Consider the following 19,931-nt stretch of genomic DNA (forward strand, 5'->3'; position numbering starts at 1 on the left):
GGTACAGTGATGAGAAAGAGTCATCTGAAGAAATGCTGGCTGGACAACATGAGATAATGAACAAGCCCCTCTTTTGATAGGACAGCTGCAGATTTAGTTATGCAAACCATTAGAGCACCCCTATGTCCAAGTTAAAGAGCTGATAATAAAAGAAAAAAGGATAAAATATAAATAAGCTTGGGAGAGATTTAGCAATATGTAGACTAAGTAATGTCAATGATATTATATTGAAAGATGGTTTGTTGTCAACTCAATAATAATATATAAATGATGCTACATATAAACAACCTAAGACATTTGATTTTATATTTCTAAAAAGTGCACAATTACAAATATCATATACCTTTTTAATGCATAACTTATCAACACTTACAATATACTCTCATGGAATACCTTACACCAAAAAGCTAGCTGTTAATTAGGGCCACAGGTGAAAATCTACATTATATCCTGTTCCAAGTGTCAATTCATGTTCTAGTGGTGTAGAAGAAAAAAAGTTAAATTTATTGTCAGTACTATTTCAAAGAAAGAAAATGTCAAGGTACCTCAATGCCCAAAGCTCCCGTAGGGTTACAGTGGGTAAGGTTTGAACCATGGACCATCAAGACCACTGAAAGACAGTCCCAAGTGCATTACATGTGACCGCTTTGTTGTTTTTTTTGGTACATGTATTATTGAGGAGCATGTGTTTTTTGTACAAAAGGAAAATGTGATTCTAACACTGTGAATGAGAAAAATTGCAATGTCTAATTTACCGGTAACTAAAAAGCTTAGATACTATCATATAGAACAGATCTTCTTTCATTCATGATAATAATATCCAATGCAGAAGCAAATACTTAACTTTTCCTATGAGCACTAATACAAGTTTTAGAAGGCAAATGAAAGGGTCAATAATGTGGCTGATATGTAAATTATCATTTGATTTTAAGTATAATTTACAAACTAATCATAAATGTTAAAACTTAAGGTTTAACATATCTGGTTGGTTAATATTAATATTAAAATTTAAATAAACAATGGCAACAAAGCCCCCTCTTTTTTTTGTGTTTTCTTACCCGGACTTCTATTGAGGAAATGAAAGAAAAAATACTGATTCTCAGTTCTATCATTTTGCACACACATAAAAAAGTGTTGTTATGATCCCTTAGCTCTTTTCATACTGGTAAACCCCAAAATGAAATTTTATAGTTTAATGGATGTAATTATGCCAGTTTTTTGTATGACTCATTTTCTGTGGAATGCTGAATAATTTTTTAAAAAAAAGAAGATATTTTTTCATGACTGTAGTCCCAATCATGGACCCACAGAAAAACATTTGCTGTCTATGTGTTCACAAAAATAAAATCAAAGTATAAAATAGATAACATTCTCTAACATAAACATCAAATCAAATACTCCAAGAAGCAATTTTTTTTTCATCCCAGAAAGTATCACTTTTATAAATGGACAAAATCATTGATGAATGAACAATATCACAGGCTTGCACATTTTGTTCATACATGAATCTGCATAATTCATTTTATAGTTTTTAGTGTGAATGTTGTGAATGACTGTAGGTAGCTCAACTGCTTAGTGGAGATGTGAAGTGATAAAATGTGTTTAGTATTGTTATTTTTCCATATTTATGGATTAAATGCATTATTAAAGGGTTAAATCTTTAATTATAACAAGAGTTTAAATTTTTAAAATATATTTACATTTTCCATGCTCAGTTTAAACTTTAAAAAATATTTTTTCTTGAATAATTGTAGCCAATAAATTTTGCTTTAAAATAAAATTAAATATGTTAGATATTATATAATAAAATAAAAAAGCTATATTAGTTCTCTACCCCACTTGCTAATTTTTTTGTTCATACAAAAAAACTCTATTTTTTTTAAATAAAATAATTTGCACTGAAAGAGTAAATTACTATTCAAACAGGCTAAGTAAAGGGAGTTCACTAGTTTCTGTCTGTTAGAGATGTTGACACTATACTAAAATAAAACACATTTATAATTAGAGTGGCTGAGAACAGTTTTTTCTATGAGTCACCCTTCACCAGTCCCTTACGCTGTTGAATCATTGGGGCACCACACATGATCTGTTGACCATCTTTCTCCATTCCTGTCTTTTTCCCTTAAATAGAATGGCTTTCAATAACAGGTCCATTCATTCTTTAATTATATTTTCCCATCACTTTCTTTGTCTGCTTCTTCTTTTTACATTCTCACTGGCTTAAGGGGTAAGTGATATAAAGAGGACAATCTCCTTTTACTACTTTTATTTCATATCACCTGCAAAGACCACTTCAAAAATGAGGAAATTCAAAATGGGATCACGATGGCAATCATGCCTTCTAACCACAGATCTTCCTGCAGGGAACAGTACCAGGAAAAATAAGTGCTAAAGAAAGCAATGGGAAGACAAAATCAAAAGCGATTATAGTGAAAGCAAAAAAAGAGGAATGGAAAAAGATGGCCGATAGATCATGTCTGGCGCCCCAATGGTCAAACAGACTAAGGAATAGGTTAAGGTGAGAATCTCAGAAGTGCTGCTTAATTCATGTTTATTAACTAATTGCTCATTCAATGTGTTAAAGCTGACACAACACAATGGCCATGTGTGTGTATATTGAACCAGTTATGTGTTTAGCCATTTTCATAATTACATTGTCATATCAGATAAGTTACAAATATTTGATCTAGAAAAAAAAAGTCCTACAGTCAAATCTCCTATGGAAATAACTATTATTGTGAAAAAATACTAAGCGCATTTATCATTTTCATAACATTTATCAAACACATTTAGAACCTGATGAAAGTGATACAAATAAGAAAGGGAAACTATTTCAAATAAATTTAACAAAAAGCAGCAATCAAATAATGTCTAATTCTTTTCCAAAGGAATATTTATGGAAAAAAAAATTAATTACATTTTTTTTTCTTAAATCCACTGTTGAAATATATAATTTTACTATAATAAATGGATTTTACATCATAATGGTACTATGATAAGTGCCTAGATATGTGGTATTTTATTGATCAGATGATCCATATGATGAGCTGTGCATTACTTATTTACACAGGTGATTCTTCAATTTGAGAAACAAATTTCTTGCAAGGCCTATCTTCTGAACTAGTATTGACACTACCAGGCAAATTATAATCCTCTATGTCAACAATTTCATCTTCAGCAAATGGTAATGATGGTGGATAAACAATCTCAACAGTCTGATCTTCTGTAGGATCTAAGAAAAAAGTGCACACAAGCAGTTTATGTATATATCCAGTTACATTTGTTAAATATGAAAATATAAAGAATAACTTAACAATCAATTTTATATCATAAAGCATTTTTAGCATGTACTGGTACTGATAATTTATATTTATTTAGAAACTGTCCCTTTAATTTTTTAGAACTTAAAGCCAATAACAACCCTTAAAATCTAATAGGCTGGTTCAGTAGTGGAAAAAAAATAAGTATTGGCTTAAACTGAAAATGGTTGAATTTCACTTAGAAAAAATAAGCTGTTCAATAAATAACATCCCCCTGTTTTTGAGACAACATGGACACTATCAATTAAAAGGTAGGTGTAAGATATGAGCAGGGGTATAGCATTTAGTTCAATGGTAATAACTAGTTTTATATTGATTTGGGGGAAAAAAGCCCAAGATAATGGGAGTTAAAAAGCTAAGCACATCAGAGTTAAAGAAATCACATTTCAAAAGACAAAGAAGGCTACAGACTTGAGCTTTAGTTATTTAGTTTCATCTTAAAATGTGTTTATCCTTTTGGGCAAGTACCATAATTTAAATAATCTTATAAATTACAGATTTTCCTTCTCAACAGAAGATCCTATGCATATCAATGCATCAATCTAGTCATACATGTTATTAGAATTAACCTCTCCTAAGTCATCTGTATCGGCAATCTGTTCCTTGCTCTAGGAAGAATTTTCATGGCATATGGACTAAGAAATGTGCATTTTTAATTGTGTCTTTCTGAGTATTTTACTCAATTGTGTTGGTTTTTTTTGTATTTGTAAATTATGATTCTGAGTCTTATTTGTTATTACTTTACTTTTTAGTCTTCTGTCCTGAAGTATCTCTAAATTTAGTGATTTTACTAATGGTGTTAGTCAAAGGTTAATAACCATTTGTTTATAAACCCATTTTGAATCTTTATGTTTTTCTTGAGTTAAGGGGTCCTAAATGGAGAAATGTTCTTATATTGGTATAAAAGAAAAAAAAGGAAATTACCCCATTCAGGGTAGATGATGTAAAGGTCATCTGTTTCTGTGGCCCTCGGTTAACGAGGGTGTCATGTGGCCAGCACAATGACCAACCACCTTTATTTTTCCCTAACTAATGTCAGGTACCAACTAGAGATGGATGGACTCAAGAGGCGCCCCAAAATCCTGACATTCAAAAATCCCAGTCTTCACCAGGATTTGAACCCAGAACCCTCTGTATGGAAGCCAGGCGCTTTACAGCTCAGCCACAGCTACTCCTATATTGGTCTAACCACAGTTAAATGCACTTTAATTTTATGTTGTTTGATTAAATTATTCTTTTCTTTATAAGCAAATATGCTGTGTTTTAATTTCATCAACATAGGGTTCCATAATAACTCTTCATTCATTATAGTAAATAGATATTTTGATTTTTTAGTCTGTGTAACTGGCTTACTATGAATAAAACAAGTGTTTTTTTAAATGGAAAGACATGCTCTAATTTGATTTTCATTTCTGTAATTCATTTGATTCTTTAAGAAAAGTATCTTTATTGTTCTATATATTATGAAATCAAATACAAGTAGTCTAAACTTTGCTCCTGAACTAATACAATGAAAAAGGTCATTTATATAAACAGTTGAGTACCTAAGAATGTTCCTTGAAATATACCAGAGTTAAGTGTTATTGGTTTTTATTTGGAGTCATTCATTATTACCTATTAAGTGATTCTGATTCTATTTGTGTAATAGACAATAGACCTGCTAACTATTGTAAAGAAATGCAAGCTTAAAATATATGGCCATATGACAAGATCCACAGGGCTAGCAAAGACCTTCCTTCATGGAACAGTACCAGGAAAAAGAAGAAGAGGCAGACAGAGAAAGCGATGGGAGGTCAACATAAATGAATGGACAGGCCTACCATTGATAGAGGTTTTAAACAAGGCAAAAGACAGGGAGGAATGGAGAAAGACTGTCGACAAATCCTGCTTGGTGCCCCAATGGTCCAACAGACTAAGGGATAGGTAAAGGTAAATAGACAAGTAAAGACAACATAGTCCAATTTAAATAAAAATATAGTACCTTTAGCCTCTGTTTGTTCCTCTATTTTCTTCCCAGATTTCTTTTTTTTCTTTGATTCCTTTTTCACTTTTTTCTCTTCAGTTTTTGAAGCTTTCATTTCTTCTTTTCTTTTTTTATTCGATTCTTTTTTTAGTTTTTTTTCTTCCTGTTTTTTACGTTTACTTGCTTGTAACCTTCTCATGCTTGCTTGTCTTAACTTGCGAATCTTTGTTGTTCCAAATTTTTCATATAGCTTTCTGCACAACAAAGAATAATTTCTTCAATACAAAGTTAATTGGACACAGAAACTACTGGAAACATTTATGTGGTACACACTGTTCCACATTTGGGGAAAGCACATTTTATTATTACTGTGAAGTTGGATTGGTTGTCAGAAGCTATCAGAAACAACCACAGCTAATGCCTAGGCTTTCATCATTTTTTTATGCAAAGGAAATATGTCTGTAGTTGGCTTGATTTTCTTAACTCTTTGACTTCAGAAGGATGCTCCCATCATTGATTTTTTACAGCTATAAGGCTGTATTAATGCTGGCAATGTTGATGTTTTGATTTGTTTTTATTTTTGTTCCTCCCGAATATGTTTTTAATTGCTTAAAATATTATCTTGAATAGTTTCCCTTTGCTAAACATCTGGAATTTCCTTCTTTCAATGTATTTTAACAGTGAAAGATTTTTTGAAAGAGTGGGGTTTTAAAAAGGCTCTATTTTCTTTAGATTTATGTTCTGGATGATGGTGAAAGGTGATAATGAGCTCAGAACATTCATTTTATGTTTTTTTAATTGGTTTTAATATAAAGTTATGTGGAAATATGAATAAATATCGTAAAGAATATATTTTTTTCTACTTTGGATCATGATATATTTCCTAGTATAGACTTAGAGACTCCTCCAAGGGGGTCAGTTTTTATTTTCCAATAGTAGTGACATGGATAATTAGCTCAAAATTTCAATTCAATGTGTTTTAGCTGTGCTTTCTATATAAAGATTTGTGACAAAATGGATAAATATGATAAAAAAATAGTTTTTTTTTCAATATGGATCATACATTTTTTCTAAGATCAGGTCCAGATCTAGATCCTGGAGGCTTTTTCACAGTCTGTAAGTTTCTATTTTTAATTTTCAAACATTAATTTTTTGTTTTATAATAATTGCTTTTTGCTAAATCAAAAGGGCAGGCATTTCTGTTAATTCTATACTAAATATACCATTTTCTAATAAAAAAAAAAAAAAAAAAAGTTATAAAACATTCTTTTCACAAATGGCCAAAAAAATTAATTGTCCAAATGCGGAAAATAATTCCGGAGTCAAAGAGTTAAGATCATCTTCATGTTTAGTAAGACCTCATGTGGTGATTGCAAGTCATTTGCATAACAATGTTGATAGAAATGGGACTGTTCTGACATAAGAAAATCAAGAAAAATCACATAAGCTCTGACATTCAAAAAGTTTTGATATCAATCTTGGTAAAGATGCATCTGGTGAAAACTGTATACAATTTAAAAAGTCATACTTAGAAGATAAAATAACTTTTCTTAATTAAAAGTTTTGGCAGCTATTTAATGTTCATTCATGGATTTTGTCCCTTAAAAAAAAAATTAGTTGACTAACTTTGCATTCTTCCCCCACCCCTCAGTTTGAGAAATGATGCTGTAGTACACTTGGCAGACTTCTTTTTACTTGCCTAGCCACTCATCCTATCATGTGGACTCTTTCACTTGTCTGCAAACTTGTATGCGTCAATACACTAATGTAGTGTATGCTTAAAGGTTTCAAACAAAATGTTGTACCTGGCTGAGAAATCTTGCTTCCTTTGAATGATTTCATAAGTGATAAATGTGAAGACAAATAGCAGAAATATAACTAAGGCCAGAGCTACATCTGAAATGAAGGGAAATGAATTGTGTGTCAAAATTATGACAATATTATATTTGGTTAATTATATATATATTTATGTAAAATTGACTACATTAGGAGAGGTTATAGCTTTATAATTTATTTAACCCTTTTTCAGTTGCATTACTACTATAATGCCATTTAGCCTTAATAAACAATGTTTGAGGTTTCATAACCTAATGGTATTATTTTTGACCTAAGAATAAATATCTTTAATTAACAGGATATTTTTGAAAAATACATTAAAAATATTTTTAAAAAGCAAAACACTTTTATCAGAGTGTGATGAATAGGAAAATAAATTGTATTAAATAAATACAAGTCTGTCCTTCAAAGCTTGAAAAATTCTAATGCCTTCTGTATAACAATAAAATAACTCTTGCAAGCAAACCTCAACAACAATAGCAAAAAAACTGTTCTCTAATGGATCCCAAGACACATTGAAATAGAAGAAAATGAAAAAAGCTGACATATATTGGAGAATGAATAAGCAATCGAAAATTCTCTATCCCAAAATAATGAAGAAAATAATAGTGTGTAGAATAAACCAAAAATGGACAAGCTTTCAAAATACTGGGACCAAAACACAGCTATAGAAGACTATATGGAGAGTTGCCTGATATGGAAAATAGAATATTTTTGCACATATACCCTGCATAACCTGCACAAGTTAACAAATAGGTAAAAACAAATAAATGACCTTGGGGGAGCTACCACCTTCTACCAAGCGCGTCCCCAGGTGGCGGATAGGGGAAAGACCCTTAGATATAAGGGTTAGCTGTGAATAGCAAATAAACAGCCGTGGACCAACTGGTTTGCAGTCATGGAGGATGAGGTGAAGTATTCCAGTGGTTAGAATATTTACTAAAAACATCTCAGAAATCCAGGGAAATGATTGCAAAAAGCGAGTATAGGGCACTCTAACTCTAAACCCGGGTAGATGAAACCCGTTAGCTAGGGATAGCAGTTCATCTAGGAGAAAAAACCTCCAAAATAAACACCTGCTGCCTTGCAGATGATCTTGGATGATCAAAGGCTATGGGAGCACACCCAGAAAGAAAAGCAGGCTGAAGTCGGAGTCAATGGGCCTCCTGGTGCATAACACATTGACACGCAACCTCATCTATGTTGGAGTTCAGTAACGATTCTAATAGATGTGGCGTCCTGCCTGTGGAATCCCGCCGCGCAGGTAGGGGGCCGGGCTCTCCGCCTCGAAGGAGCCCACACAAGCGAGCTGGTGGTTCTTCTATCTCTGCCTGTGGAGCCAGGAGCAGGGACAAGAAAGTAAATACTACTGGCCAACACTCCAAGACCAAAAGTCTAAAAATCTTACAATGGAACGCAGAGGGCATCCAAAAGAAAAAAGAAGCTCTAAAAATATTTCTGCATGAGAAAGAAATTGATGTAGCTTGCATCCAAGAAACTCATTTGAACAGTAATCTTCGTTTCTCCATTAGAGGCTACACCTGCATCAGACAAGATAGAGAAATCAGACCCAAAGGAGGAATACTCACCCTCATTAAAAATGACATCCCTACCACAGACGTAACTATGCCCAACTCCTCAGAATCAGAAATAATGGTAACTAAGCTAATTCTCCCGGATGGAAATATTAATCTATTTAACTGCTACTTCCCACCAGACAAGGAAATAGAGATTGACCACATACAAATACCTGACCAAGAAGACTGTCTAATCTTAGGAGATATGAATAGTCACTCTCAGAGCTGGGGATACCCAGACCTAAATGCCAGGGGAGAAGAAATTGAAGAATGGCAAGCAGAGAACAGACTTATCTTGCTAAATAAACCTGAGGACAAACCAACCTTTTTTTCAAGAGCCTGGCTAACATCAACCACTCCAGATCTAGCCTTAGCAACAGACAACTTATCCAAAAAGTGCACCAGAGAAGTTGCAGACCAGCTAGCCACCAGTGACCACAGACCCATATTGATCAGTATCGATACCTCCTTCAAAATATCAGAAAACTCCACCATCCCCAGATGGAACTACAAAAAAGCCAACTGGCACCTATTCTCAAAGCTCACAGACCTATACACAACTTCAATAAACTGCAAATCAAATCAGGTTAATAAGTCATTCTCAGCTTTCTCCAAAGCAATCCTCCTAGCAGCTAAGGAATCAATTCCTAGAGGAGCAAGAAAAGATTATATCCCCAACTGGTCTGATCACCTTCAACAACTCCACAATGCCACTATTGAAGCCAGAAACACAGTAGAAAATAACCCTTGTATAGAAAATAACATAAATCTAAAAGCAGCTAACGCAGTTTTCAGGAAAAATTACCTTTCCGCCATGAGGAAAAGTTGGCATGAAAAAACAGAACAACTAAACGTAGATAGAGATGGCCACAAACTCTGGCGTATAGCCAAATGTCTCAACCAGGAAGAACACAGAACAACTCCTATAGTAATAGAAAAGGACAACAAACCCCTGAAAGGCCAAGAAGCAGCAAATGAATTCATTAAGTTTTTCCAAAGCGTAGGTCAAATACAAATTAATGAAAGTAGAAATAAAGATGTAAACTCAGAAATCCAAGATAAATTTAAAGAAAACAATCCAGCTTACTCCTTGGGAATGACCACTAATCTTAAAATGAAGGAACTAGATGAATCCCTAAAAGTCCTCAAACCAAAACAAGCCCCGGGCCCAGACAAAATATCAAATGACATGCTTCTTCACTTGGGTCCTCAAGCCAAAAGAAAACTGCTACAAATATTCAATGCTAGCTGGAAATCTGGCAGAATTCCAAACATCTGGAAAAAAGCCATTATGATCCCTATACTAAAGCACGGCAAGCCAAGAAATAAACTGGATAGCTACCGTCCCATCAGCCTCACTAGCTGTACTTGCAAACTGATGGAAAGAGTGATAAATAGAAGGCTGACATGGATCCTTGAGTCAAATAACCTACTCACTGAAGCCCAGGCTGGCTTTAGAAAAGGCAGATCAACAGAAGATCAAATTGCCTTCATCACACAAGAAATAGAAGACGGCTTTCAAGAAAAGAAACCAACAACAATTGTGTGGGTTGACTTAGAAAAAGCATTTGACAAAGTCTGGGAACAAGGTCTCTTGCTCAAGCTAATCCAGCATCACATATCCCACAGAATGTACAACTGGATAAAGGAATACCTAAATAATAGAAAAGCCTTAGTTTGCATGCAAGGACAAAGAAGCCACACAGTGGGTATAAAAAATGGCGTCCCCCAAGGAGGAGTCCTATCCCCAACACTTTTCCTAATATTTATAAACGATCTAAATCAAAACCTACCCAAAAAAGTTAAGAGCAGCATGTATGCAGATGACCTTGCCTTAATTAGCACAGAAGAATATGTAGGAACATCGAAATTTCGATTACAAGATGCTCTTGATAAACTCAATAATTGGTCCAAAGACTGGGGCATGTCCATTAACACAAAAAAGACAACATATAGCATATTCTCACTGTCAACAAAACAATAAAATTAACATTAGATAAGGAAGCTTTAGAAAAAAATGACAGCCCTACTTATCTTGGAGTCACCTATGACCCGAGACTAACCTGGAAAAACCAAATAGATAAAACACAGAGTAAAGGCATCCAGAGACTATCCCTCTTGAAAAAATTAGCTGGCACAGATTGGGGAGCTAATCACAACATCCTGAAAAAGACCTATACCAGTTATGTAAGACCTGTACTAGAATATGGTGCCACAGCATGGGGCTCAGCAGCCCAAACCAACCTAAGAAAAATAGACAAGGTTCAAAATATTGGTCTAAGGATAATGACAGGAGCAATCAAAACAACACCCATAAGAGCTATGGAGGAAACCGCTGCCCTGATCTCTCTGGATGAAAGAAGAGAAATAAAAATCCTTTCCCAATTCACTAAATTGGAAACCTTGGAGAGGCACCCACTCAGAACAAAAATCCACAAAACTGGCACAAAAAAACCTCTCAAAAGGACCAATTTCATACATGAATCTCTAAACCTAAAAAAGAAACACCAACTTGAAAAAATTACTCTGGAATCCTCGATACACTATAATGAATCTCCACCCTGGGACAAAAGCCCTCTTCCTACTATAAGGGACCATATTGAAAACATAAAAAGAAAATCTGATTACAGACCAACAGAGCTCAAGGAAATAGTGAACTGTTTTCTACATACCAATTACCCTAGCAATCAGTGGATCAGAGTTTACACGGATGGCTCATCCCATAAAGCCACCACAAATGGAGGAGCTGGAATACTTATCGAATGGCCAGATGGAGGAAAACTAGAAAAATCCTTTGCAACTGGAGAGCTCTCTGACAGTCACAGAGCAGAAAGGGAAGCACTAGCACTAGCTGCTACCATGCTAGCAAATCATCCAAGTTCCCCTCACAGTCAGATTGTCTTTCTTACAGACGCAAAAACAACTCTCCAAAGCTTCCAAAACTCTGATTCCCCTTATATTAAAAACCTCAGAACAGCACTTACAAAGCTCAACCACAACAGCAAAAAAACTGTTATTCAATGGATACCAGCTCACATACAACTAGCAGGAAATGAGAAGGCTGACACACTCGACAAGAGTGGGAGAACAAACTCACAAGTAAACTCTGCACTCTATCCAGAAGAAATGAAGAAATTAATTGTAGATAAAATAAATGAGAAATGGACGAGCTCCCATCCAAATCACAAGAAAGATGATGCTTACTATTAGCTATCCCGACAAGACCAACGTCTAATCTTTCGACTCAGGACCGGACACAACAGAATGCGACAACACAAAATTGGAACCAGTGAAATCTGCCCATGTGGAGTATCACCAGAAAATGCCAACCACATCCTCCAAAACTGCTCTCTCTACCAAGAGGCCCGTATAAGACATTGGCCCCAAATCACCCCAATAGAAAGAAAACTATATAGAGAGCTCCCTGATTTGGAAACCACTGCGCAGTTCATCTCATATATTGGTCTAGTCATATGAACACTCCAACATAACAATGAGAACGATGAAGAAGAAGAAGAAAATAAATGACAAAACTAGAACCCTATTATTGGTACTATTTGTTTTCTTGAGATTTAGAATGAGATCTTCATTAAGGTTTCCAATGTACATTTTACAACCACACAGCTAACTTAAAAAAAATTTGTGGCTAACACAAAAAAAAAAAAAAAGAAATTCAAATTTCCTACGAGTATAGATAAAAAATGTTTTTTAATAGTTGTTTTTTTTCCACACAATTTTGCAGTTACTGTTTATTTTGATGGGATGACTGAGAGACAAATGAGGTAAAATAAAAATATATAACTGACTGACAATTAGACTAGGAAACAAAATTTAAGTTATTAGTTGCAAAATTGAGCACATGGACTGGGATTGTTTCTTAAATAACTTTTTTTTAAACACAGAAAATGCTATTGTTATCTCATTTGAATCATTGTTGTTTGAGGTACAATGTTCAAAAGTAAGAAATAAATTGTATTCTTTATGCATGAATACTTGTATTTTCATGGTTGAAAACTATTAAACTTACATTCCCAATTAGTCTCACATTTATCAGATGAGCACCTGTAATACAAAGAAATTGAATAATATTAGGTTATTATTACAATGTTTACTTTTGTATCTTAGAATAATGAGTCAAAAGACACATTATGACATAGTTTTATTAATGCTGTCATTTTAAAAAGAAACAGAGAAGACATCATTGCTACAACTTAAGGTTTTAGTTTGCATTTTTTTAAGTGACACAATGTCTGCACTGCAAAGTGTCTGTTTCATACAAGATAACTAGCCGAAACCTCCCTCAGGACGCCAGGGGATGGTGACCATTGAATGAGAATGTATACCACAGGACAAGACAGTCTTTACACCTTAGTTTTGGCATTCTGTACGACTTAGCAGGGTCATTATGAAAACAAGCAGGTTATTTATCAACAAATACAGCATTTCATAGATTAAACCATACGATTCATAATTTGATCACATTATAATCCCATATGTTTTTGACTTGCTAGCTATTAGATTCTTCTCTATTTGTATTAAAGCCACGCTGTAATGTGAAAAGAAAATGTAATCAAATCTGATGTACAGACGTTTGTACATTTAGGGAGTATTGATTACACATAAAGCTGAAGATTATATTTGCTAGAGTAGAAATCAAAGCTTAAATAAACATGCTTTAAATGATTATTAAGGAATTGGGTATCTTTTACTATTAAAAAAACAGCCACCTCTGAATTAAATTTAGACATATAAAGATAAAGAAATTTAAATTAATTTAAATTATGTCCAAATGAATAACAAAATAATTAAGAACTAATAACTTCTTGGCTCTAGCTTTAAAGCTAAGTGATGAAACTAAATATGTTTTTATTTTACAATGTACTTTATTTATATGCATTGAGGAAGTATTCCACATTAACAAATGCTATGTTCATGCTAGATAGGTCACTTTTTCAGGCATGTTAAACATCCAAATAGTCATGCCACTGCCTAATGTTCTGTCGTAATTCAGCTTAAGAATAGAGGTGTAAAAGTTAAAGAGAAGAAGAAGCTAGAGATGTATGACAGAAAGAGGTGTACTTTAGCAAGTTATAGTTTGTTAACCATTTCATATTTAGCTAGATTTTCTACATACATCTATGTTGAAGTTGAAAGCTTTTATATATTTATTTTTTAAAAATTCTAATTAGTTTTGTTTAAAAAGAAGTTTGTTCTAGTTTATTTCTAGTTCTACATCCAAAGAATAATACGCATATACAGGTTAAGTTCTACTAGTTGGTCGGAGCTACAAACCAATGACTGAGTAGAACTTACACTTCACTATGTTGCCCATCATCACCAATTTTACTGGCTGAGAAAAGAAACAAAAAAATGTAATTAATTAAAACGTAATTAAAGTTCTAGTCTACAAAATAGTATTATATTACAACATCTGTATTATATTTAAAAAAACATAAAGGCCTCCTCCTTTAAGATAATACTTTTGTATTATAGTGTGTGGGGAGGGTTGAGATTTCATAGGCATAGCAATGCACAATTAGATTTTTGTCAGATCAGACGCTGCTGAAGGGTGTAGTACACTTCAAATATTTTGTCAGATCAGACGCTGCTGAAGGGTGTAGTACACTTCAAATATTTTGTCAGATCAGACGCTGCTGAAGGGTGTAGTACACTTCAAATATTTTGTATGTATCCTGTGTAAGGAATTTATTATGGGATGTCAAAAAGCTTTATTGAAACTGACAAAACAATTTGATAACAATCTTCTCAAGAGCTTACAAACAGATACAGAGTGGTTAGCCCCACAAGAAGTACAACATAAGCTTAGCTGTTTGTAAGAAGCAATGCTTTGAAAAGAAGTTTCTCAGCTCAGTGGTTAGGATCTTTTTTTCATTATTATGGAATTTGGTTTGAGGCTGGAAAGAAACGTTACATTTCAACTACTAAATGGAAGTTAATAACCTGAATCTATATTTCATCCTCACGCTATTACCATTTTTTTAAAGTTATCATTATCATCATTCCTTTGAGTTCTCATGGAACATAGTGCCTCAGCAAAAACACGCCACTCTCCACGACCTCTTGCTAGTTTTTTTATGGCTTCTTAGCTCTTTCCAGTCCTCTTGGCTTCCTCTAATACTGCGTTGTCATTTTCTTTTTGGTCTTCCTCTACATCTTGTTCCCTGGGGGTTCCACTCTAAGGCCTGCCTAGCTCATTCAACTTTTCCTGCACAGCTTCATAAGTCTCCTTTATGGAACTCTACTCTTGATTATGTTTAGTATTTGTGTTTTTGCTCTAGTTTCTATAACACTATTTTTTTTTCCATGGACAGATTGTTAGCCTATCGCACAACCCCTATGTCCCGGGGAGGGGGATGCACCTTTTGTCTGGCCTGTCAGACCTGTTCGGCCAGGAGCAATGAGCTCCTGCTGGTATAGCTCTGAGGGTCATTGAGGCACTCAAGCTGTCACACCACGGCAAGGTATGTGCATCAGGTGACAGTTTTAAAAGTTATGACGTTATTTAAAAGTTTAATTTTGATTTTATATTTAGTTACTAATTTTTTTTCTTAAACTTATAAAAATCTATTAGATTATATGTATGAGATAAAATTTAAAAGAAATGTTCTAGAGAAACAACAATTAAAAGTGGCCAATAAATCAAAGAACCCCATCGACAAATTCACTTACCTACACAAATTCTTCCTCGTCTAAGACTCTTGTTCGCTGACTCGTCATCATATTTAGGTTTACAGACACATATAAAACTACCGAGTGTATTCAGACAATTAGCATTTGGTGAGCAATCATTTCTTTCTTGTATTGCACATTCATCTAAATCTTTGGGAATAAAAAAATGTCAAGATAATCAGTCTTAACTCTTTCTCTTCTAAATGACATCATTGATTTGACCCCATTAAATTAATTTTTGATGTTTAATTTGTGTTATATAAAAAGAGCTTCCATTTCCCTTTACCCGTATACTTGATAATTTTGATAGTAAACATCATAAAGGGCTTATAAAATAGTAATGGACAAAATGAATAATTCCGTCGGAACGTGAAAATAATTATGGAGATTAAGAGTTAATCTCTTCATTATGACAGAGAACTGTAATGGATTTAGCTATGGTATATAAATACAGCTTGATGTTTATTTGTGTTGCCTTACCTGCTACTAGAATACTGTTAGAAGGTAAATGTACTTCAAGTAAACTTTCTCCAAGTTTTCCATCAGATCTATTTAATTAAAACAAAATAAATCCCCAATGAAATAGATTGGATTATATAATAAATTACTTTTAGTGTATAGTTATATTTTTGATACAGTGGTAATGAATGTAAGCAATTCACCACCTATACAATGCTTTGATTGACATGTGTCTCAAATAGTCTTTGACAACGAGTCCAACTCCTGACCTTCACAAGTGGTTCAGATATTAGGTTCAGCAGAAGGTGAATATCTGGAGTCCTAAACCAGAAATCTTCTGGCAGGAGGGTTTTGTTAACCTTGGTTGGCAATCTATATAGGATTAAAGAAAACTTTGAATCCTAACCTCAACTGCCTTGTGACTAAACCCTAACACTGGAAATTTTAAGGCTTTGGGTATCAACTCAGTGGAAAAACCAGAAACATGAGACCCTTATGCAACTTGTAACACTGTTCTACACCCAGGCAGACACTGCTGATCCCAAACTGTATCAGTTATTCCCATTCCTTTTGGAGATGGGTAACTGCTACGTGGGTGACAAAGTTCCAACCATAGCCAATGCCCAGGCTCTCATCTTTTCTTCCATGAGCCATTGTCATCTTAGGACTAATGGGAGACAATTAAATCAATAAATTGTATGTACAGTTGTATGACTCCATACATTTACAAAAAGGTATTCCATAGCAGGTATTAGTTTTTACAATCAATTTAAATTCGATTCAAACTTTTGCATAGACACCTATTGGTCATGGTAGTGGGTTTATTAAACTCCTTAGAGCCATTATGGCTATGCCGCTTATATTACCTTGTAATACTCTGTAAAAGTACTTCAGAAATATCTTTCACTCTTGTAGCATTCAGGTAGTAAGCTGTCAAATGAAGTAGAATGCTGACTCTAATACCATTTGCAGTATCAGAATCATCTTTCCCAGCATTTGTGATGTTGACAGCATCGCTGGACACATAGCGATCAGAAAACACAGAGTTGATAAATATGTGCTGAATCTAAATTTAAAAATAAATGCAAATTTGCTTATTAGTATATATATGATATACAAAGATTTATGAGGTCTGCGAGCCCTTCTCTCTTAAATACAATGAAATTTTAGGAAATGAGACCCAGATTGAGATAGTTAGGCATAGCCCTATGTAAAAATTTTACTTAAAAAATGTTTCATACGTTTGGTATGTGCCATCAGATTTGAAAATTACATCCTAGCTCAAACCTCCCGCAGGACGATGAGGCAGGGTTTCAACCCAGGAGTCAGGACCATCAAGTCAAGACCACAGTAAAACAGTCCAGAGCACATACCAAACAGCCAGGCAGCCAACCAATAAAATAAACCAAGCATGTAGACCTAGATCTAGAGTCTAGATCACATAGATTATTTATAGACAATAGAATAAATAGATCAATAAAACTAGATCTAGATCTATGTTGTAGAAGAATTTAAAAGTCAGCAACACCTGGTAGACTCTATAAGCATTAGAGAACTTCTAAAAATGTAGAGTCTCTAGAGATCAATTAGAGATCTACACAGGGGTGGAATGGCAATAAAGGCAACTGGGAAAATGCCAGGTGGGCTGGTGCCTACATGGCCCACTTAAAATATGTGTGACTTCAGCTTCGGATGTCTTTTAATAATTTTAAAAGTGTCTCTAAATGGGATCACAAAACAGTAGTGTCCTGAAACAATAATGTTCTATGACATTGATTTACCCAAGTAGGCATTAAGAAGAGTATGGGCAGTGGGCAGAGTTCAAACCCAAGACCTTCAAAAGGATACACCAGAAAACACCTAATTAGAACCCTAACCCTGCTCTATATAGTTAATGTGGAATAATATCGACCTAGATCAAGTGAATTCAAGTGTCTATCAAAATAATTTTATATATAAATTATAATTGTGATTGCCTTATAAAGCCACTGTCTCCTGTAGATTTTTTGTTTTCAAATAGAGATTTCTTATATATATAATATTATTTTATATAGAGTCTAGATCTAGCATCTAGCCCTTTCACCTTTGACAAAGCTTTGGCTTTAGGAAGTTATTTACACTTAGTGACTTATACATATTATAGACTCTATGTAGAAAAACAATGAGTTGAGTTATTAAATGAAACCCATGTCTCGAATGCATGCATTCAGATTTGTGCGTATGATATAGATTATAGATCTAGAATATATAATTGTAATTATTATATAGACACTAGTGTATATGCTATCATTAAATCTAGATAGAAAAAATAAGAAAGAAATAGATAAGATAGTCCAGAATCTTCAATGACTTCAATCTACTTAATTCTACTTTAATAACTTACTCAGTTACTGTCACTCAGACACACTCATTTGACTCATACTGATACTACTTTAACTTTATTAGTTATTATTACTAGATCTAGTGATACATTATTATACTTATACGTAATCATGTCTTTCATGACTCAGTCACCAGTGTCAGTAATCAGACAGTATATAATATAGTATTACCGATACTAGATCTCTAGATCTAGATTCAAATTCAAGATTTTAATCTAGCCCTAGACTAGAGAGGCCTAGTCCAGTAGTTGCCCTAGGCCCCTAGTTGTTATTAGAATTAGATCTAGATCTAGAATGATTTATTCAGTATTCTAGATGTAATAGTCTAATAGTGTAATAGTAGATCTAGTGATAGATAAATAGTTAGATCTAGGTGTAAACTTACACGACATAATTTTATTAAAATATTTTTATTACAAAAGTTTACTTACACCTCCCAGAGTTACTCTCTGTGCTAGTTCACTGGTTCGAGTTTCATTATACATCAAAGGGATGTAATCATATTTGCCAGCTTCTTTGACAATATGGAGAGTTATCACATAAGTTTGCACAGCTGAAAGGGAAACGAACCGTTAAACAAGAAAATATAAACAATACTTTAAAAAACAAAAAATAAAAGTTATACTAAACGTAGTCCTGCTTAGTTGATCAATTAGTTTGTATCCGTCATGTAATTTGTAATAGATCTAGACCAATGATTCCCATTTCCCAAAGTGGTCTATGAGATAGACCCCCAGGAGTCGACGACTTTTTTTTTTTTTTTTCAATAAATAGATAGATCTTTATAACTATCGAACGTTAGAAATGTCTTTTTTAAATGTTTATGAATTTGCTAAAATTTGCTAGTTAAGCAGGGGGTCTACCGAAAACCAGAAAACATGTCAAGGGATTATGAGAAAAAAAAGTTTGAGAACCATTGATCTAGAATCGAGGACTCACCACCAAAAAAAAAAAAACACACACCTTTCCCCCTCCACGGAAAAAAATCCTGGCTACACCATGTGCCATACGACAATTCGTTCACTGACATTTCGTTCACCGACAAATCGTTCACGACTTTTCGTTCACGCGACTATTCGTTCACCAGACATTTCGTTCACCAGACAATTCGTTCACGCGACATATCGCTCACGGACTATTCGCTCACAGACAACTTGTTCACCGACTACTTGTTCACCGACAGTTGGTTCACGACAAATCGTTCACGCGACTAATCGTTCACTAACAATTCGTTCACAGACAAATTGTTCACAGACAAATCGTTCACTGGATATTTCCAAAAACCAAAAAATTGCTAGAGATCGGGCGTGATCCGAAATTCTTTTTAAAATTTTTGTTTGTTTGTTGTTAATATTTTGTTTATGAGGACAGTATGTGATAAAAATTATACTTAAAAGAAAAAAGAGATCTTACAAGCAAGCTGAAACATTTAAATGGGACCTCACTTTACTATAGGTAACATTTTTACTTTCAACATGTAGGCCTTGTTCGACCTACCCATATTTGCTTATCTTCTTAATAGCGGTCCAGATGTTTAATTAACATACCCATTTTATTGATATCTTATTAACAAAAACAAATCTTATCTTATATAATACAGACGTTTCTTCAAAAAAGAAGATGATTACGTCCTACGCGTCATGCATTCTGCCAAGTCACTGGTTTTCCTGGCTAGCTCAGACACACTAGTATTTTTCCACAATCC

The 19,931-nt window shown here is 34.0% G+C and overlaps 1 protein-coding gene across 2 annotated transcripts in view; it reads right to left on the reverse strand.

Moving 5' to 3' along the window:
- Positions 1-2,280: 2,280 nt before the first annotated feature.
- LOC106054903 (transmembrane cell adhesion receptor mua-3-like) overlaps positions 2,281-19,931 on the reverse strand; it is a 115,367-nt gene continuing 97,716 nt past the window's right edge. For both annotated transcript variants that reach the window (XM_056045737.1, XM_056045738.1), the window contains exons 15-23: positions 18,658-18,779; positions 16,712-16,911; positions 15,867-15,934; positions 15,387-15,536; positions 14,010-14,046; positions 12,724-12,758; positions 7,089-7,179; positions 5,302-5,537; positions 2,281-3,232 (exon numbers count right to left, since the gene is read on the reverse strand). In XM_056045737.1, coding sequence (XP_055901712.1) covers positions 3,063-3,232; positions 5,302-5,537; positions 7,089-7,179; positions 12,724-12,758; positions 14,010-14,046; positions 15,387-15,536; positions 15,867-15,934; positions 16,712-16,911; positions 18,658-18,779 — 1,109 coding nt within the window. In that variant the 3' untranslated portion in view covers positions 2,281-3,062. The remainder of the gene's footprint in view (positions 3,233-5,301; positions 5,538-7,088; positions 7,180-12,723; positions 12,759-14,009; positions 14,047-15,386; positions 15,537-15,866; positions 15,935-16,711; positions 16,912-18,657; positions 18,780-19,931) is intronic.

The sequence above is a fragment of the Biomphalaria glabrata genome, chromosome 11 (assembly GCF_947242115.1).
Source record: "Biomphalaria glabrata chromosome 11, xgBioGlab47.1, whole genome shotgun sequence".
NCBI lineage: Eukaryota > Metazoa > Mollusca > Gastropoda > Planorbidae > Biomphalaria > Biomphalaria glabrata.